Raw genomic sequence first — 22,739 nt, 5'->3', positions numbered from 1 at the left:
AAATGGATGCTGCTGCCACAGACACAAGTCTGACCTCCTGCTGCTGGACGAAACTCCAGCAGGGGAGGCCTGGACAATAGGTTTCCTGTCCAGGGAGGTGCCAGCACCTCCCCAGACAGGCAGATGTGTATTGGGACAGGGAGGGCTGCATCAGCAGATGCTTTTTGAGAAACAGCCTGGGGCACACAAGGTGCTCCATGCATAGCCCGGTTCAAACCAGTTGCTGGGGCACTCCAGCACAGCTCTGGCGCGAAACTGGACAAAGGGAAAGGGGTGTAACCACCCCCTTCCCAGGTCCACCCATAGGAGGGACCTAGCAGGTAATCCAGCCCCATAGCTTAGTATAAGTATAGGAGCTGTGTCCCCAGGACTTTAGATTATCCTGGAACGAAACTTTGATACAGAACTCTTGGACCTTCGACATTCTATTCTGACTAGAAGACTGAAGACATCTCCCTTGTGGTCAAGGAGTGACCACCCTGTGCAAACAGGCACTACCAGTAACTTGCCGGTCTGCTTTGTCGACGCTCCCGCCGGAACCCGAAGACTTAGCGACACAGGAACTGGACTTCCAGACTTCTCTGACTCCGAGCCACATCCACAGCAAAGCTGAGACCCGTGGCGGACATGAGAGACGTGGGACCGGACACCCTGGACATCCTGCATTTTGCTAACTGCATCGACACCTGAGGTAACTCGCAGTTGTGCATTGGGGTACAAGAAGCCCCAGAACCGAGCACCATTTACACCGAAGCTCATCCCTCCACACTCCACGAGTGCCGCGTGGGGCCTGCTCTTGCATTTCAGCTCAACGTGTCTTCCCGGTTGCTAGCCCGTTGGCTAGTGATCCCCCTGAAGACATTCTTTTGAAACCAAACGGCTTTCCTGGTTGCCCCAGGCTTGCTCCAGCTTCCCTGCAAAGGAGAAGCTCTTCAGACCTTGCTGGTCTGCACCAAAGCCCATCTTCACTTCCTGCGTGGATTGCGTTTGGGTCCAGTCTGGATACCGACACCGGAGTCAACTAGATCCTTCGTGGGACAGCTCGAATCCAGCTCCTGGTCGTCGTCTACACTTCCTGGTCCTTGTGGCTGCAGAGACAAGCTTCACCTCTTCACCTAAGATCATCGCGACATCGCCTGGTTCCTTCCTGGTACCTTCCTGGTCACTGGCTAGTGACCCAGACTCTGTCCCCTCTGCTTTCAGGTTCTTCAGATCTTCGATCCACCTTTGGATCCACTCGGACACTTTTCCTCTGGTCGCCTGCAGTACTTTTTTGCCGAACTCCATAGAAAACATCGAGGAAACCCGACACCAAAAGGCACCTATGCACCCGGCTTCCCTGGGTGAGGTAACACGATTACTCTGGTTCTCCCATGGGTCTTGACTCTCGAAGTGTCCTAGTCTAAAGGGGTTTTGTCGTAGTCCATCCGCAAGTGCCCTTAAACAGTAACTTTGTAACTTCTTCGTTTCCCATTATAAGTCAATGGTAACTCGCGACTGTGTTTAGACACTGCACGCGTCTCCCGTGGGTCTCCTACTTCCTAACCTTTGGTTGTTCAGTGTAGCCCCAGCGATTCCCCAGGCCCTAGGCCTACTCACTGTTTCAGACGTGGTTCTTATACCACTTTCTTAGTATATGGTTTGTGAGGCCCCTAGGGCATAACTGTATTTGTGCAACTTATCGTATGCTAATTGTGTAACTTGTGATGTACTTTTACCTCTGACCTCATAAAGTGTACAGAGGGGTTGTGTTAGAAATAAATACATATATATTTGATATATACCTTGTGTGGTGTCCTTTCATTTGGTATTCAAGGGATTATAATTGGTAAAACAGCTTGCTTCACATGCTCTCTGAAGTCTTAGCCTATGACTGCTGGTCCATGCTACCACTAGGATAGCTTGTCTATAAGGTTGACTTTATAAACACCATCAACAAGGGTCGATTACACTGGTGCAAGGTGCCCTCTAGAATAGTGGACATCATATGCCAGGCTAACTTCTCACAGCTCCCATTCAAGAAATTACTTTTTTTCTTTTTCTTTCAGCACTCCATGAGAGTGCATGCTTTCTTGCTCTATTCCTTTTGTGTGTTTCCCCCTTATACTCCGCTAGCTCCATGTTGCTACCCCCCAAGCTTATCAATTGATTTCCACTCCTATCCAAGGATTTTTATACAGCTTTTTAAATGTATGTTTCCTCGTGCCTCTGCCCCTCAAGTGCCTCGATTGCTCCTCTACGCCCACTCCCCGGTGCATCTCCCCCAGTCCACGATGAGGTGTGTGTGCGCAATCTCTCCCAAGGTTAAAATAAAAGATCACTAATCTAGATGGGGTGCACAAGGGCCCAAAAACAAATGGCCGAGAATGTAATGAAGCATTTAGCACTCTGGTAAGTACCAACACTCTGGGGTGCAGTATTTACCTAATGCATTTAATATCTCTTATTCTGAATTTTTCTGAGGAAAGAATTGCTTTCCACACAAAATTCCAATTGGGTGTAGTCTCTGCACAACATTGTCAGGTGCTGTGTATTCTCAGCAGCACAGCTGTGTTCTAGTTTGAGTATTTTCAGAACAAATCTCAGTGAATGTGGTTATTCTCATGGATCTGCTCTGATTAAGCGTATGTTTTATCATGTGCAAAGTAGTGGATGGTTTTGAGCATTATCAAGAGCAGAATTCGAGATATGCAGACTTTGGTATGAAATTATAAAAAAAAAACGATTTCACATGCAATTCCTTATTTTAACGAGGAAAACTCCTAATTGGAGGTAATTAGGGCATCTGGTAAATACCACCTCATGGGGGATGAGTATTTACCAGGTTACATAAATAGCTTTCACCATTTTGGCCAACTTCTGATGAGGGCCTAGCAGCAGAGCACGGATAGAAGTCTAGTTATCATTAGCAGCGATCTGAGTGAATTTAGATAGTACTAGGAGCTAACAGAACTGTCAAAACATAGATAATATCAAGAGCACACTTCCAAAGATGAATTGAGGCGCTTTTAACAACACTGGCATTGCTTTTAAGAGAGAAGCCGAGGCAACATATTTTCTGCCCGAAGACCTAAGCGATTTGGTTTTTCACGCCGGCTTTTTTATTTGGCTGCATTATCTGATCTTGAGCGCTTATTTAAAGTTTCGTCGGTTATCCCTCCAAGAGTGCAAACTGGAAATTGGTGTACTGTATTTTACTTATGAGTGTTCCAGATTTTTGCTGCGTATTTTCTTTTGCTTGAATACAGTTTTAAACGGCGGGTTTAGGTACATTTATTCTGTTTTACGAAATTTCAAATGCTGTCATGCAAGCCATGTGAGACATTTAGGAGCTGCAGTGTTCAGAATACACACGTGTTTATTAGTATGAATACTGATTGCCTCCTATGTTTGGTGGGCCTTGTTTGGCAATAATGTAAGTGAAACCAGTTCTGCCTTCAATATTTTCGCAATCAGGTTCTTTAAAGCTAGCAAGTTCTGCTTATGTGTGAAATGGGTAACTAATCTATCACTAAAATTAGTTGAGATTTAGTAATGTTTCATGGGATGTGAAAGGTGCCTACAGCCTGAAATATCAACATACAGGAAAACAACTGTTGAGGCTAATACATTCATCTTGACTGCTACTACACCATCCTGTTTGAAAGACAGAAAGCATATAGCCCACTGTGAGAGAATGTCCTTATGTGTGACAGTTTCAATGTATCACGAGTTATGTTGGTGGAGTGATAAATAAATGTAACGATAATTGCGCAATTGCATTTTTGTTCTTAATATACATTGTTGTTTACTCCACAGTAATTATGCCAGGGTTTCTTTGCATGCTGATGACAACTCATCTTGGGTTATTAATTATGCCTTGCATAACGCTGTATGGTTACAGCTAGGACATTGTTTGCTGCTGTTTCACATTTCATCAGTTTTTATGTGTCATTCTTTCCATTTGTAAGGATCAGTCACTTCACCTTACTGATACTGTACACGACGTACTGTAGTATTTGATGTGTGGTGTAATGTGTGAGGTTATAAATGTGACTTGGCCGGGTATTAAGGTGAACTTACAACGGTAATAGTTATATTTCCTGTCTTTCGAAGTTTTGTGTTGAAGGCACCATTCACCTCCTGTTCTCAGCTCACCTATAGTTTTTTCGAGTGAATTTTATTCATTTATTTCTTTTGTTTGTGGTTCATACTCGGTCACCTAGCGTAAATGACCCTGGTATGCACGACGATCAGAGTCCCCCTGGAGGAATGATCCTCAAAGTTCCATGTATATGAGCATTAATGGCCCCTTGGAATTATAAAAATCAGTGGTGCCAGTCAGTGTCCTCAGGGAGGAATAGACTTGGGCAATAATGAGTGTCATTGATTACAGGCATTAATGATCACCGAAGGTTCCATGCTGTACAGAACAACAGTGGTGCCAAGCAGTATTCATACTCAATGGCAGCAACACAAAGCGCTTCAGTTGTCTCAGCTTAGTGAACTTGAAACACTGAAAGCAGCAAGGAGCATACTTTGATCCATGGAGTAATGAATATCAGTTGTACCAGCCATTAATGAGACAGAACGGGTTCAGCACTATCAAGATCAACGGTCCCAGCATGAGCGTGCTCCCATGGCCCCAAGCAGAAATCCGGAATCACTTGACTTAGGCAGTAGAGTCCATCAATAGAGCCAGGCATTTATGAGCATCAGGGGCACAATGAATATCCCCTAGACCTTGTCCAGGGTCTGGAAGGGCTTTTGGCTCGGTTGTATGATAGAGGCATGCGTGGCTTAGCCATGCATGCCTCTATCACGAATGCGTCGTAACAACACATTCCTTTACCACGCATGCCTTTACCACGTAATTTCGTGGTAAAGGAGTATCCGAGGCTAAGGTCGCGACCCCCCTCTCCCCCAACCCTAAGCAACAAACTCCCCCCGCCCCTCCCCGAGATCGAAATACCCAACCCCCTTCCAACCCCCACGCTGTCGCTAACCCTTAACAAACACTACCTCGACCCCCTCCCACCCCCTTGCATTGTCCCTAAAACTACCTCAACCACTTCCACTGCCCTTAGGCCTGAAACCCAAACCCCTATTTTAAAAAAGCAACCCGCCCCGCACCCTAAAAACGACCCTGACTACCCATTCCCCACCATGGACCCTGAAGCCTAAAACCCTGTCCTTTAACAAACCCTATCCCCACCCACCCCGTGCTGTCCCTAAAATGACCCCAACCCCTTTCACTGCCCTTAGGCCTAATACCCTAACCCCTAATCCAAACAAGCATTTACAATGCAATGGTCTCGGCTTTGTTAAAGTTAGAGCTATTGGCATTGCAAATGGCATTTTTTTCATTTTTCATTTTTTTAAAACCATAAATAAATGGTATTGTCATTTGCAATGGCAATAGGTGAGCATCAGAGAGTAGTAGAGAGTATTAGCGGACACAGAGCCACACACGCAGAGCCACACACGCAGAGCCACACACACACAGCCACACACACACAGCCACACAGACACAGCCACACAGACACACACACACACACACACACACAGACACACACACACACACAGACACACACACACACACACAGACACACACACAGACACAGACACACACACACACACACACACACACACACACACACACGCAGACACACAGACACACACACACAGACACACACAGACACACACACAGAGCCACCCTCACAGACCCACCTACACACACACACAGCCACCCACGCACGCACACACACACACCTACACCCACACAGAGCCACCCTCACAGACCCACCTACACACACACACAGCCACCCTCACACAGACCCACCTACAAAAAAAGCTACCCACACAGAGCCCAACACACACAGAGCCACAGACAGCACCACACACACACACAGCTCAACACACACACAGAGCCCAACACATACACACACACAGAGCCCAATGTATTGTATTGTATTGTATTGTATTGTGATTTGTAGAGCGCGACTGCTGCCCGATGGGCGTCCAAGCGCTAATGAGTGGAGAACAGAGCTGATGGGGGTGGGAGAGAGAAGGAAAACACTAAACATTAGATGGGTCTGGCGAATAGATGGGTTTTCAGTTGTTTTCGGAATGAGAATAAATTAGGATTGGACCGGATTTGTAGTGGGAGTGAGTTCCACATCTTAGCAGCGTTTAAGGAAAACAGTCTTCCTCCGGTCCTGGCTCTCCGTACTCTTGGGACTACGGCCAGAAAGGCCTCAGTGGACCGTAGGGTTCTGTTGGGGTGGTATTGGGTGACCAGGTTGTTAGTGATCGCTGGGCCTGATTTCCAGAAGGCACGGTGGGCGATGCATAAAGCCTTAAATGCCACTCTCTGTCTCACTGGGAGCCAGTGTAGGCTGCTAAGTGCTGGTTTTGCGGACTGAGTCCTGGGAATCTGTAGCAGGATGCGGGCTGCGCAGTTCTGGACCACCTGTAATTTCCGCATGGATGACTCCGGGGATCCCACATACAGGGCATTATTTGAATCCAGCCGAGACTGAATCAGGCCCTGAACTACCACCTGTTTGGCTTCCATAGGGAGGAGGGGGAGAACTTTCCTTAATGTTCTAAGTAAGCCAAAACAGGTGGCGGAGAGTTTAGTCGTCTGGGTGGAAAAGGAGAGGTTTTTATCCAGCCACACCCCTAGACTCTTTACGTATTCTTTAGGAGAGGGGGGGGTACCCAAACATCCGGGCCACATGGAGGTAAGTGACGTGGGTGATGCGGAGCCTAGGAGCAACAGCTCGGTTTTGTCTCCGTTCAGTTTTAAGGAGGAGCATGTCATCCACTTTTTTATGTCCTCTAGGCAGTTCGTCAGGCTTCCTGAGGTGTGACCGGCGCCTTCCTGGGTCAGTGAAACCACTAGCTGGGTATCGTCAGCATAAGATACAATTTTTATGCCTGATGGTTCGACGAGCCCAGCCAATGGTTTCATGTAAACGTTGAAGAGCGCAGGGCTCAGTGAAGAGCCCTGCGGGACCCCACAGTTCAGGGGCTTTTTGGCTGATGTTATATCGCCTTCAAAGATCTGGAAGGATCTATTGTGCAAAAAGGACTCAAGCCATTTTAAAGCATCCCCTCCGACACCGATGTTGCGCAGCCGATTCAGCAGGGTGGCATGGCTGACAGTGTCGAAGGCTGCACTTAGATCAAGGAGGATCACTGCCACTGACCCTCCCTGATCCAGTATCCTTCGGGACTCCTCGACGACTGTCAGCAAGGCGGTTTCGGTCCCATGTTTGGGCCTGAACCCTGTCTGGGATGGGTCGAGGAGTGCATGGCTTTCCAGAAATTGTGTTAACTGGATATTTATGTGCTTCTCCAGTACCTTACTTACCCAGGGAAGCAGTGAGATTGGGCGGTAGCTGGAGTGGTCTTCTGGGTTGAGGGTGGGCTTTTTTAGCAGAGCCCGCACCATAGCTGTTTTCCATTCAGTGGGTACTGTACAGGAGGATAAGGATGAGTTGAGGAGCTCTAGTACCACGGGCAAAATGACTTGGCTGGCTTGAAGCAGTATCTCTGGTGGGGCGGGGTCCATGGGGGAACCAGATTTAACCTGGATGCACACACACACAGAGCCCAACACACACACACAGAGCCCAACACACACACACACAGAGCCCAACTCACACCCACAGAGCCCAACACACACACACAGAGCCCAACTCACACAGAGCCCAACACACACACACAGAGCCCAACACACACACAGTGCCCAACACACACACACACACACACACAGCCCAACACACACACAGCCCAACACACACACAGCCCAACACACACACAGAGCCACACACACAGAGCCACACACACAGAGCCACACACACAGAGCCACACACACAGAGCCACACACACACACACAGAGCCACACACACACACACAGAGCCACACACACAGAGCCACACACACACACACACAGAGCCACACACAGCCACACACACACACACACACACAGCCACACACACACACACACACAGCCACACACACACACACACACACACACACGCAGCCACACACACAGAGCCACACACAGCCACACACACACACAGAGCCACACACACACAAAGCCACACACACAGAGCCACACACACACACACACACACACACACACACACACACACACACAGAGCCACACACACACACAGAGACACACACACACACAGAGACACACACACAGAGACACACACACACACACAGAGACACACACAGCCACACACACACACACACACACACACAGCCACACACACACAGAGCCACACACAGCCACACACACACACAGAGCCACACACACAAAGCCACACACACAGAGCCACACACACACAGAGCCACACACACACACAGAGACACACACACACACAGAGACACACACAGCCACACACACACAGCCACACACACACACACAGCCACACACACACACACAGAGCCACACACACACACAGACCCACACACACACACACAGAGCCACACACACACACAGAGCCACACACACACACAGAGCCACACACACACACAGAGCCACACACACACACAGAGCCACACACACACAGAGCCACACACACACAGAGCCACACACACACAGAGCCACACACACACAGAGCCACACACACACAGAGCCACACACCGAGCCACACACACAAGCCACACACACACGCACACAGAGCCACACACACACGCACACACACACAGAGCCACACACCCACACACAGAGCCACACACCCACACACAGAGCCACACCCACACACAGAGCCACACACACACACACAGAGCCACACACCCACACACAGAGCCACACACCCACAGAGCCACACACACACAGAGCCACACACACACAGAGCCACACACACACACACAGAGCCACACACACACACACACACACACACACACACACACACAGAGCCACACACCCACACACAGAGCCACACACCCACACACAGAGCCACACCCACACACAGAGCCACACACACACACAGAGCCACACACCCACACACAGAGCCACACACCCACAGAGCCACACACACACAGAGCCACACACACACAGAGCCACACACACACACACAGAGCCACACACACACACACACACACACACACACACACACACACAGAGCCACACACCCACACACAGAGCCACACACACACACACACACACACACACACACACATAGCCTTATTCAGGTGGGTGGTGTTTGGTTTGAGACACACAAGTTAGTGTAACATTAATAGCAGGTAACAACACATCCAACCAGCGCTTACCAAGAACACAATCCTACAGATATAAAACACAGACCGAGACAGCTGCATATTTATTAAGGGGAAATCAGAAGGAATGCTATCAGTAGCAAACTCACCTCAACCGTGAGAGTGCCCCTGGTTTGGTGCATGCAGGGCTCGCTCTCTTCTGACTTCCGGATCCTGCTCCAGTGCACTCTGGGAACCGCAGTCCGGACAGCACCGCTCCTGAAATTAAGGCCACTCCGTGAACCACCCTAGTGCCCATTACAACTCTGAGTGTATTTACGTCCGGTTTTCATGCAGTTCTCAGCCTGTGCCCTGCTCCTCCCGCCCCCCTCTTCTTACTAAGAAGAAGTTCTTAGCTGTCCCTGTCTGCTGGACGCACTCCTTTCTCATCCGCTCTGTCCTTCAGGTGTCACTGGATGTGGAGCTCCGTTCAGCATAAAAGTAAACAGATATAATTGTGTGTTATAGGCTAGTGCACTCCCCTATACCTAGAAAAGGAACACGTGTAAAAGACAGTTGACGGAGCCAAGTGCTCTTAGGAGCCCCAGATCTCGAATAACGGCATGTTTGGCTGGGTGAAATGCCTTCTGTTGTTCTGTCTTAATGTGCTTATGTGTTTTTGATATTTCGTCGTGTGCCGTCGTGGAGCTTGCTGCTGTGAGCACGTGAAGCTCTTCTGCAGGGCCGTCCATTCCACGCGCATTTCCCGGAGGACTGGAGCCCTGCGAGGCAGGCTTTGAAGCCCTCGCCGCTCCTGCGGCCTGTCACCCTGCCCAGCTTCCAGGCTTTAATTACAGGAGCAAGAGAGGGTTCAAGAGGCAGAAAGGGAGGGGGGTAACATGGCGGCCGGCCTGAGGAGCAGGGGAGGGAGGGAGATGGGCTGCCACGGAGCGGGAGGGAGCCAGTGGGACAACCATCTAGCACAGAAGCACCTCAACCCCCCAGTTCATCTCACCGCACTGGACTCGCCTACTACTGTACTGTTAACAGTAGCAGGTAGACATCATGCCTGCTACCTACCCGGGGCACTCTTCAGAAAGAAGCACGCCTTTCTAACCATGCTTTTCACCCAGAAAGTTAAAAACACTGGCATCGGAAGATATCATGCCTGTGGTAACAGTTGGAGCAAATAGAACTACTTCAGTTTTTTATGAAAGAACTTGAAAAATTACATTAAAATTGCAATATCCCTCTTAATTATGTTTGGGGTCGTACTATCGGCGGATTCCACCCCAGTCATGTGGAATACCCGACTGTCCGACCGCAGCTGTCACCGTTCACTTTCAAAAGATGAGGATCTGCTGCTTGGATTTAACAAGGGGAAGAGGTATACTCCTGAAAGCAAAAACTCCAAGAACGCGAAGACCCACAAAATAAATCAGACATCATTCATCATCAGATGTTCCCCAACATATCGCCCAAACAGATCACCCCAACATCAAGCGCGTGTCAATCACACTTACCTGACGACTGAGCCTCCGCCATGCCCGGGCACTTGGCCAGTTCCCGGCGACAGTCAGCTCCAGCGCCTCTCTCCCCTTATTGCCTCGCGCACCCCCAGATGGCTTCCGTGCCTTGGCTCAATTTTCCCAGCAGCGAGTAGGTATCAGGAACGTCTCGCTCCAGACGCATGCACACAGCGGCGCTTCGCTGGCCGCAGCACCCAGCTGACTGAGGGCTTACCAACCTTTCCTGAATCGGTAGAGGATTCCGCCTGGAAGTTCTACTGCGCAGGCGCTCAGTATTGCTCGGCTCGTAAACATTTGACTAACAACTAGAATGCTCACCAAACAAAATGAACATGCGGGCATTGGCCGTCATGCCTTGGAAAATGAGAGCTTTATGTGGGTGGTGAGGGGTACTGGGGGTCAGTCCTCCTTCCTGCACTTGAACACGACCACGCCATGAACACGACCACGTTTCTCCGAGGCAAGGCAGAAATGCCTCGGAGAAACGCAGCGTCATTTTTTAATTCAGGGGCGTGTTTTCTTTCTCTCCTATTCCCATTGGCTGGAAGGTAAAATTCCAGCCAATGGGAAGAGGAGAGAAAGAAAACAGAAAGAAGCTAAACTCCCCCCCCCCCCGAATCCGGGCTTGAACGGAGTGACGCCCCTCTCCTCCAATAGCTGGCCTCCGTTTAGGAAGCCAGCCAATGGAGAAGAGGGGCGGGTTCAAGCCCCCATACTGAAAAACTAAATTTCTCGCCAGCGAGACTGCGCAAGCGCAGCCTACCCAGCCCCACTTACCTCACCGTGGCTCTCTTCCTGGCGAGGTCTTCCTGCTTCCATCCCAGTTGCCTATAGCAGCAAACAGCTAGACTGCGCACTGCCATAACCACGCATATTCTTGGTTAAGGCAAATGTGTGGTTAAGGCAAGCGTGGTTGAACTTGCATAGTCGGAACACGTTTGGTTAAGACAGCAGTGTTCCGTCAGTTTCCCTTCGGGCACCCATAGCCTTTCCTGCTCAGAGTCAAATGCGAAGGTTGCTACTTTCTTTCTGTTCCCATGCCCATGCCCAACGAGGGGTGGGTGTTGGCATGTTTAATTTTTGTGACCTAGTAGGTCGATTGATTGTTGCAACTTTTCTGCCTTTGCCACTACAGTACTTGCCTACAAAACCACACCTAATAAGAACTTTTTTGATGGTGCCCTTTTCTACAGCAACAGATCTCTGACATGGTACCAAATGTTGTTTCATCCTTTTCATAGTGACATGTGAGAGACTGGCCTGGGGTCTTGGACCTTTTATCTAGCCCTTTTTGCTTCAGTTTATTTTTTTAATGTATTTTTCCACTTGCTAATGCTAATCAGTACATATTCTGTATTTAGCCACTGCGCTGTGTCTTTCAAGTTCACTTTGTGTTCAGGCTTTCTGAAATATAAAAACACGTGGGGCACACAGCCATTGCAAAGAAAGATAACATGCCTGCACTAGTCATTTTGCCTGATACAGAGATAGTCAGTACCCACGTCTGGTCCAATTTCCTGCATCATGCACATACCATTTAATTAGTATTCTATTTCATTCACTGGTTTGTTTGGGTACCATATTATAATCATTACAAAGTTACTTCTATTGCTCATGCCTATTATATCAGATAGCAGGATGGCAGTACGTGTAAACTCTACTATGCTGTATTTTGCTTTGCATGCCTTTTAAGTTCACCACTGTTGGGCTGGGCCTTCACTGCAGGGTCATCCACTACCTTTTTGCCATCACCCTCCTGGTTTCTAAACCTGTTTTTATTGGCTTTTAGGACTCTGTGCACTCTACCACTCCTAACTTGTGCTAACGTGCTTGTTCTCTATCCTTTAAACAAGGTAACATTGGCTTAGACTCAATTAACACATTTAATTCACTTGTAAGACCCTAGAAAAGTGGTGCTACATGTACCCAGGGATCTGTAAATGAAATGCTGCTAGTGGGACTGCAGCATTAATTGTGCCACCTACTTAAGTAGCCTTTTAAACATATCTCAGGCCTGCCATTGCAGGCTATGTGTGCAGTTTTAAACTGCCATTTCGACCTGGCAAAATAAACATTTTGAAAGGCATAAACACTCCTATCTATTACATTTAAGTCAAACATAGAGTAGGCTCTAAACTGCCCACAGGGCAAGGTATGTTGTGTTTAAAAAGTTGGAGATGTATATTTAAGTTTTACATGTCCTGTTAATGAAAAACTCTCAAATTTGTTTTTCACTTTTGCAAGGCCTACCTCTATCAAAGGATAAAACTGTATTACCTTATTACATTTAATAAGTGATAACTTTTGATTGGGAGTAGGTAGGAAGTAGTCTGATATCTAAAGATTTGTAATTTAAAACCTTTAATGGTAAAGTCTGATTCTAAGTCACAATTCTTAACATGCTACTTTTAGATTTAGAAAGTTGGTAGTTTCTTGTCCTAAACATTTGGTGCCTATAGTCTGTTCCTGGGTCACATGACTAGGTATTGTTGACAGTTGGCCTTTGTGTATTCCTACCAGACAGTATCAGAATAGAGGCTCTAGGTGATGGCAGGCTGGGCAAGCATGGCTTATTGAGTGGTTGGAGCTGTCACCTACCACACTTGCACGGGAAACATCCTGAACAACAACTCCGGAAAAATGAGTTCAGGAGTCACGCAAGCGGAACAACGACTTGCCCGAACAATGACTCCGCCTTAACCACGCATGTGCGTGGTTAAGGATGATCCGGTCAAGTGTTCGGGCAGGGCGGAGTTCGAAGGAGCGTCGCAGAGTAACAGGTAAGAGGGGTTAATTTTCAGGGGGTGGGGGAGTTTGGAGTTCGTTTTTAGGGGTTGGGGTTTAGTTTATAGGGGGTAAGGGTGATCGTGTTTGTTTAGAAGGTGTGGAAGGGATTAGTTTGTAGAGAGTTGAGTTAGTTTTTAGGTTAGTTGGTGATCTTAATTAATTCTAAGGTGGAGGAATTAGTTTATAAGGGGTTGAGTTCGTTATTAGGAGGTGGGGGTGGTGGTGATTATTTTTAGGGTTGGGGGAATTAGTTTTATGGGGATTGAGTTCGTTTTTAGGGGGTGGGGGTTCGGGATTAGTTTTTATGGGTTATGTTTGTTTATATGGTGTGGGGGAAGTTAGAATTTCAGGGGTTGAGTACGTTTTTAGGAGTTGGGGTGATCAGGATTAATTTTATGGGGGGAATTCATTATAAGGGGGTTGAGTTCGTTTTTATGGGGTAGAGGTTTGGGATTCGTTTTAGGGGAATGGGTGAAAGTGTTTGTTAATAGGGTGTGGGGCGAATTTGTTTTTATGGGGCAGGAGGGTTTGGGGGATTAGAGTAGTAGTAGTAGAAAAGCATTTTTTTAACACGCATTCCTTTAACACGCAAACAATTGTGGTAAAGGAATGCGTGGTATAAAAAATCGTGGTTTAGACGAGCTCGTGGTTGCGACCTCGTTGTTAGAGAAGTTGTGGAACTCGTTGTTCCAACATGGTAGGAAGTACAGGAGTAGGGCAGGGAGGCAGGAAATTCCAGGCAGCTCTGTAGAGGGCAACTCCAGAAGCCTCTTCCACTTCAAAGTGGGCACCAGTTATACATATTGGACCCTCAGACCCAGATACTCGGATCACTTCTGGACCTGTGGAAGACTCAGAAGAAGGATTGTTCTGCTGCAAGATGAACTGCCCATCTGCTCTGCTGCCCTGCCACAAGAAAGAGTGCCCAGATGCTCTGCCTGCAAAAAGGACTCCTCTGCTGCCCTGTCACCTGAGGAAGGACTGGACCTGCACCTTGAGCCACGGCCATCAGAGTGACTCCAAGACTCCAACACCCTTGAACCCTGCACCTGGACTCTGCCTACTGTGTGTCCTAATTACCAAGCGGTGCGTCCCCCAGTCATGGACTCTTGGAAGTTGGGATAAAGGTGCTCTGCCAGCTCATCTGAGGTACCCATCAAAGCAGCGCAATGCAACTCAACATCTCGCATTGCAGCTTCTCATCGGAACCAACGCGGCATGGCTACATTTATTTTTACACATTTATGATTTGGCCAAAGACATTTTTATAAGCACACAATTTTACATTTCTTCTCTCTTTTTTATTGCTTGTAGATATAATATTTTTTATGTCATACAAAGAAATGTTATTATAATGTTTGGGAGTGTTTGAGTATCATTCAATGGCAAATCATACAGAACCGCACGTCTTTCCAAATGAGCTTAAATTGCTGTGCTTGATGTTTACAGGTGTGATAATTTGCCATGTTGAGCATTCACGAGGTTTAACAATGGATTTCTAGTTTTATACCACTATTTCTTTGGCCACCATCATTCCCCATTGCATCCACATTCCCATGCTTTTTCCAAAGTGCGGCCAATTACTTATATAACAAAAAAAATATTCCTGGATGTCAGCTCTGTGCTTCTTAGTGCAACCTTGCGGCTGCATTAAGAACCACGGTCCGAATGGTGGAAAGGGCACACTGTAATTGTTTGTGCTTAAGAGGCACACCTTTAACTCCTTGCATGCTCATGACGAGCTCAGCTCGTCATGAGCAACGGCGCTCCGGTGCTCATGACGAGCTGAGCTCGTCATGCCCTCGCCCGTTCCGTGGAACGCTCGCACGCTGGGCTGATTCCCCTGCTGTGCTGAACGTTCCATTGGAACGGGCGCGGTCATGACGAGCTCAGCTCGTCATGAGCACCGGAGCGCCGTGGCTCATGACGAGCTGACCTCGTCATGAGCATGGGGGCTCTGTATGCGCCCCCCGCCCCCCAGCACAGCGGGGAAATACCCCGAGCAGCGAAGGGGTTAAACATGTCCAGTGGGTTCACTCTGGGACAGTGTGCACTATTACAATGAATGCGCTGCAAACCTGTGCTGCTTCCAGGGAAGCACATTCAGTGAAATACCCAGCGGCTGCTTCAAAGCTGCTCCGAGGTTCACAGTGCAGGTGGCAAGCCCGCCTGTGCTTTCAAGAAGGGAGAGTTTGAATGAATGATTGCACCTGCCTGCAGGGTGTTCATGGGACCCTCTTTCCCTCCTCCGGAGAGCTGTCTTCAGGAGGCAAACCAACAGTGCACCACCTTCCTATGTTGGAGTGTGAGTGCACCTTCAAAGGGCCTGTTTGTGTCGGTGCAAATGTGTATAATATGGCATGGGTGCAGTGGCAAAACTTTTCCTCTTTAGAATGGGACCACACCCCCATGCAAATGAAGGAACACCCTCTCATGATAGTGCTGGCTCTATATATGCACCAGCGCTATCAGTATTACACAAGGAGACACACAATCTTCTGCGGACCCTTTGGTAATACAATCGTGTCTTGGGAGCGCACAAAGGGGGCTAACACACCGTTTGCATCCCCGGGGCACAATGCGCAATGATGGCCCAGAAATTTAATATGCATTATTTCATACTATACCCATCTGTGCATGGCATAAACAGTAACAGTTGAGTGTGATGCAAGCAGGATTAGTGCACTATTATACATACTATGGGCCCATGATTTATATCCTGTGTGCCGCTTTCGGCATGTGGCTGTGCTGCAGTCCATGCATCCTGTGCCCCAAAGGAGTGATTGGGAAAAGACAGCTTAGCCCCAGGCACCTGAGCGAGGCATCAACAAGTGCCAGCTCCAGACCATAACAACTCTTCTGTTTTTAATATTATCAACCCCCGTCCAGAAACAAAAAATTGTATCAAATGTGTGTCTGCTTTATGGAAGGAAGTTTTTTTCTTCCTGATCAAGTCAACCTTTTCAGGGAGCCATCAGTCTGCAAAAGCTCTTTTATCATATAAGCAGACCGTGTCTGCTGACTGGAATAGCACTGCTTGGCATTCACAGTGAGGTAGCTATCTAGGCCCAGAATAAGCACAAGAAGGAATTCATTAGCAGTCAGCACCTCTTAATTCCAGTCCCTTCAGTTTGAGATTAAAGCTTAATTTTAGAGATTGCAAGTGAAGGTAGCTTGGATTAGATGGGGTCTAAAGGTGGTAAACAAGGAATGTACAGGGAGAGGGTCTTGCCCAGATTTAGGTGCCTGTGTCGTACTGATCCAAGGTTGTTGATTTGGTGATAAAACTTGGTTGAACCCTGAATTAACCCTGAATCGCATGATTTTACGAGACTGCATAGCGCTGGATAGGTCTGTAAAAATCAAATGGTTGGTGTACGTTAAAAGTATGTTATCCAAACTAGGACGGCCAGAGCTTTATGAGGAACCTGATAAGATTCGGAAGGAGGACGTGCTGTGGGTGAAACTGAATTTTAAGAACCTCTTGTCGGTGAGGCGAGAACAGGAGCTATGTAAACCCTTAGCGAGGTCCCATTACTTGTTAAAAACATCTACTAACATGGAACCTTATCTGTTAATTGTTAATAAGTCGTACCATTGTTGGCTTCTAACGAGGCTTTGATTTTATTTGATACATCTAACATTGGGGGATTATTATGGATGGTGTAATCCTGAAGATGCTGAACCTTGCCAATGTGATAAATTCTCGCCCCAGGACACATTACATTTTATGATTTTCTATGACTTTTTTTTCCAATATTCGCACAAGATATTTGTTACCCATATTGAGAGGAAGGGGTTTCACCCAGGTTAGACCAGCGCTAGTTTTTCTTCAATCTTTGTGTAACCCTGATGACATTTTCAATATTGCATCTTTTTTGGTAGCAGCAGTGAGGATCAAGAAAAAGAGAAATTTGAGGATGAGCTCATCTTAAGTTACTGCTTGTGACCTACTGCTAATTTTAGTTCAAGGGATCTGAATAGGTGATAGGTTTTATAATGAAATGAAACATCGCCTATGTATTTTGTATGTTATGTCTAAAGATTTGTAATATTTTCCATGTCTATTTTCTGTTTTTGTACTTTTATGATTTTAAGTAATCAAATAAAGTGGATTGACTGACTGACTGACTGGTGATAAAGATTTGCTAGGTGATTGGGATGATGCAACAAGTGTTGCTAAACAGGAGCTATGTCAGCTCAGGGTGCTAACCAAGAGTATCTCTTTGTTTCCCCATCAGTGCGGGAGAGACTGTCCCTGTTAATCTAACCCTGAATGGTTTTGAGGCAGGTTGAGATTACGGGCCAGTTGCTAACTTTCATTGTGTTGGATGTGCAATTCAGAGGCCTTCAATGATCATTGCAACTGGATGCGTGTTGGAGTGTAGACAAGAGGTAGCAGGGCAGAGACACACAAAAACCTGTATTTTAAAATTTAGCTAGTGGAGAAGTATGATGGTAAAAAATCTGACTTTGGTTGTGAAGTACATGCTCGTCTAGATGAGTGTAAATGCGAGGTCAGTTCCCAGCTTCCTGAGTGATTCAGTTAGGCAATTTATGAAACCAGTATTGCTGCTGTCCTTTGAAAGACAGGAACCACATACAACTGCAAACTTACCGAATTGGCAATTACCTCCTCCTTAGGCTTTGACATATTGGAGTAGGGAGTTCAAACAGTCAAGTCTTACTCTTGGACTGTGGTGTGGGGTAGAACAAGTAGTTAAGACAGCACATGTTTCACACACAGTAAATGGTATGTAGTTATCATGTATGCAGCAGTTGCAGTGGAACTGAAGCCCTAAAGTGTCTTTTACTAAACCTGGGGGGGAAAGGGATTCATTGTTGTGGTTTGCTTTAGAGCCCATATCTGTCTTGCTACACTAATAATCAAAGCAGGGGTATTCTTTTAAGAAACGATACGCCATTCATTATTATTCATTCAATATGCTAATAACTTTAAGAAGTGTTGCAATATTGATATATTTTGCATAATCTCAGTCTATGTTTACAATTACCTCTTTGCATTTAAAAAAGATGGGATGGGCACAAGGGAATAAAGGCTTACAATCACATTTGTATTGAACCTAAATTAGTCAAGCGCAGCATTTGTTCAGAGAGCATGTTCTGTGCTATAAATGAATGTTTATGTAAGACCATCTAGGGGTATGCCCAAATTACCCCAGTATTACTGGAGCTAGAACAAACTCAGGAGAACTGAGAAACCGTACCAGGAAAAGGTCATGTGTGATAATGGGAGACCGATCCTGCTTCTGATGCCGGTGTTCACAGCTGTGACAGACCACCAACTTGGGTTGACCTGTGCTAGTCACAGGTCTGGCACATACCTCTAGGGTTGCCTATTCGAGAGAGCTGCTAGTTCACTTACTTTACTCTGGGCAATGGCGTATTGGCTAAGATCTTGGTCCCAGCCAATGCCAATATGTGCTGTAGTAACAAAGCTCTCTGGCTCCACCTCTCGTTCAGCAATACGACTCTGATCTGGCTACCTAAACCAAATTATCACACTGTTTACCAACTTATATAAGTATATGCCGAATCAGGCCTAGACTGGACCCTGCAAGGCCTAGCATCATTTAAGATACCACAAGTGTGCAATGTTTCAATTGTATCTCAATGTGCAGCAGCGTGTTTGCCATGTGAAGACCCTATTTGGTATGATCTATGTGCTTCCATCCCCTTGACTCTGTCCCTTTTTTTGATCTGCCAGTACTGCTCTTCCAGAAGATCGAGAATGAGGATATGGAGAACAAGACCCTGAAAATCACGGACTTTGGCCTGGCTCGTGAGTGGCACAAAACTACGAAGATGAGTACAGCTGGTACTTATGCCTGGATGGCGCCTGAGGTCATCAAGTCTTCTACCTTCTCTAAGGGCAGTGATGTTTGGAGGTAAGAGCCAAGGGATGGTATGAAGAGGACAAAGGGGGGGTGCAGGTAGAAAAGGAGCACAGGGATAGAATCCCATGGTGAGCCACTGGAGGATGAATCTGGATAGACATGGTGGAGGAGCCAGAGTGAGTATTCTGTGGCAATACAAGTCTGCTGAGTTTGGGAACTGAGCAGTAAACTGAGGCTATTGAGGATTTGAGGGCTGAGTGTTTGAGGTAGGAGGTTGAGGGATTTCGGAGTAGGGTAACAGGGTGTTAAAAAGATACCAACGAGGCTGTTTTTTGAGCCATATGAATTTTCGAAAAATGGTATCAAGTTCTTTCAAGTATGAACTGGGATTTTTTTTAAAGTTAGATTTGAAAAAAGAAATGGAAGTAATGGGAGGATAGGCATTTTAATTATTGCTACTCTTCCAAGCAATAACAGCGGCAGAAGAATCCACCTTTTGAGTGGTGCTTTAATCATGCTAAGTGTTGCACGTAATTCAAATGAAAAAGTTGAGGAAAATACCTAGTTACGTGAATTCCTAGATAACGGGTGTGGCGCTGGGGAACTGACTGTAAACTAGATGAAAGATCCATCCTTAATGCATTAAACAATAAAAGTTCAGGTTTTGCTTGGTTCAAATCAGTTAAATGTTATCCGTATTTGATTCCCACAAGGTGCATCATAAAAAAATGCATAAAGAACTGCAATTTATTAAAATACAGATATAATACAATAAAACAAATGCAGTAAAATACAGGTCACACTTTAGCATATTGCAGGTAGAGACTTTCTTCTAGTTTGTTTTGCCCTAAGAAACCTTGCAAGTACCACACATGTATAAAGATTTGGAAGGAGTTGCAAATGTAAAAATGCCGTCCTGCATTGTTTAAAATTTAAAGATTTCAATAAAAGTTTAATAAAAGGTCTTTTCAGATCTATATACAATTTACAAAAGATCACTATGTGTATGATTGATTGTTTAGACCCCTTATCACAAGGGCAGAGCAGTAGATCATTTGACCAATAGTTAACATTTTGAAAACTTAACAGGCGGTGGAATATATTGAGCCTGAGACGCGTTAAAACAAATCTGTGCTGGGCATTAAGAACAATAAAAAGATACGGTTGCATTGAAAAGGTGGTCAAAACCATTTGGTTATATTGAACAGTTGGTTTGGCATATTCCACGCACAATCACGAATCCTCCAATAGATTTAAACACTCTGTCTTTAGTACTTTCATCGAGATGTTTGTCAAAGATTCAGGTTGATCATAAAGTTCAGGTCGACCAATATCTGACATAAAATTCTTAATAAACGTTAGCCAGGGGATTTTTAAAGCAAGCCCTGAGTCACAAAAGTCCTTTACTATTGCACGGTTCAGGTCCATATAGTCCGAGGTCCATATTTTGTGCCAAAGCAGGACTGGCTGAATCTTGATCAAATCTATTAAATAGTTAGCTCTCAGTTCAGAGTGACATACAAAGTTTAACAGCTTCACGGGAGTGCTAAAAGATTTTAAAAAAAAGGCATTTTCCACCACCTGAAGTGATTCAACATTTGTGTATCCCATATTCCAGAACCGTACATTGCAAAGGTACTGCATTTTGCATTGTATTTGGTTAACATTTCTTTCAGCTGAATACTCCCCAGTTTCCTTGCAAAATTGCGAAGAGCCATGATAGATCTAACAAATTGCAACCTTCTCGAATTAATGCACTTTCCCAATTGCCTTCACAGTCAAATAGAATTCCCAACTAGGAGGAAGTCGGGTTAAAGGTAAAATATCTTTTCCTATAGAAATATTTCGACACTTTAATAAATTATAGACCACTTTCATAACAAATGTCTTACTTATATTAATTCGTAACCCCAAATTTTCCATAAAAAAGACAAAACTGTCAAGGAGACGCTGCAAGGCCAAAGGGGTGCATGCCATAAGTATTGCGTCATTCGCATATAGCTTAACGGGTATTGGCCGATGCTTACCTCGTGGAAAATCTGCACACGTACTAGTGAGTGTATTACCCAGATTATTAATATACAGGTTGAATAAAAAAGGGGCAAGTAAGCACCCTTGTCGGACCCCGTTTTCACTACTAAAGGGGCGTGTACACTCACCCTTTATACCAAAACCTACCCTTGTGTTACTGTTTGAGTATAAGTGTCTTAAAAAGTTAATAATAGTACAATCAATACCCATCAAACTCATTACAAACCAATGCTTGTCATGGATTACACAATCGAAAGCTGATGATAAATCAACAAAAGCCATATACAATTTGCCACTTTTGATATATTCATATTTACCCAGTAGCAAATTCAAGTTGATGGCTTGTTCCGTGGTCCAAATACCCTGACGGAATCCATATTGTAAGTCAGAGATCTTATTATTACAATCTGCCCAGCTTTGTAGTCTACCTAAAAGAATACGGCCAACCAGCTTAACCAACAAATCTAGTAAGGATATTGGTCTATAATGCGCTGGGCAGTTGCGATCACCTTTTTTTAAAATAGGTGCAATCTGAAACTCTGCCCATGACGAAGGGAACCCCACATTCTCGTAAGATCTAAAAACATAGGTGAGAAGGTGGCCCTAAAGATCAATATTAGCTTTAAATAGGTCAATCCGAACCCCATCATGTCCTGGAGCTTTATTTCCCTTACTTTAACTTATTTCAAGGGAAACCTCTTCCAGGGTGAAGTTTAGAGCAGACCAATCAAGGGCGGGAGTGAGTGTCGAGGGAGCTACCATAGGAGCTGAAACAGGATGATCAATAACACAATCTGTAGTAGCCGAATATAAGCTAGAAAAATTTGCTACCCAGTTCTATTCAGTCACCGCGGCCTCTAATTTTGGCTTATCACTAAAAATTGGGTGAGTTAATACCTCACCAGAATGCAGTGGTATCATTACTACGGCTGGACTCATACAGTTTCTCCCAAGTCTCCTCTTTTAGGGCTTTTATACGTTTTTTTAGGGTAAGCCTATATGCCCATCTCCAATGCTGAACCTCCTCATTGTTCCTAGGATTGTTTTTCAGAGCTCGTGGGCCTCACTGCATGCATGGTCAAACCAACCCTTCCTCTTTGCTCTTCCGGTCTTCTGCTTAAATATTAACCCCACTTTAATAGCTCCGGTAATTTAGCCAAAAGACTCCATGATAACCGAGCCTTTCTCCGAAGTATCCAGGCAAACGTCAAAAGCATTCTTTTGCTGCTGGATTAGTTGCTCTAAGAAGCTAGTCGGGTCAATCATGGACCAACGTTTAAGTATATATGGTGCGCATTAGGGGGGTGGGGGGTACGTGTTTTTCCTGGTCTGATGT

The 22,739-nt window shown here is 46.0% G+C and overlaps 1 protein-coding gene across 1 annotated transcript in view; it reads left to right on the top strand.

Annotated features, from left to right (window-relative positions):
- The window catches only part of MAP3K11 (mitogen-activated protein kinase kinase kinase 11), a 209,246-nt gene that overhangs the window by 119,357 nt on the left and 67,150 nt on the right, over nt 1-22,739 (top strand). Inside the window, exon 2 of the mRNA XM_078660733.1 lies at nt 19,243-19,423. Coding sequence (XP_078516859.1) covers nt 19,243-19,423 — 181 coding nt within the window. The remainder of the gene's footprint in view (nt 1-19,242; nt 19,424-22,739) is intronic.

The sequence above is a fragment of the Lissotriton helveticus genome, chromosome 9, assembly GCF_964261635.1.
Source record: "Lissotriton helveticus chromosome 9, aLisHel1.1, whole genome shotgun sequence".
NCBI lineage: Eukaryota > Metazoa > Chordata > Amphibia > Caudata > Salamandridae > Lissotriton > Lissotriton helveticus.
The sequence above is the reverse complement of the archived record's forward strand: the minus strand, read 5'-3'. Positions and strand labels throughout refer to the sequence as shown.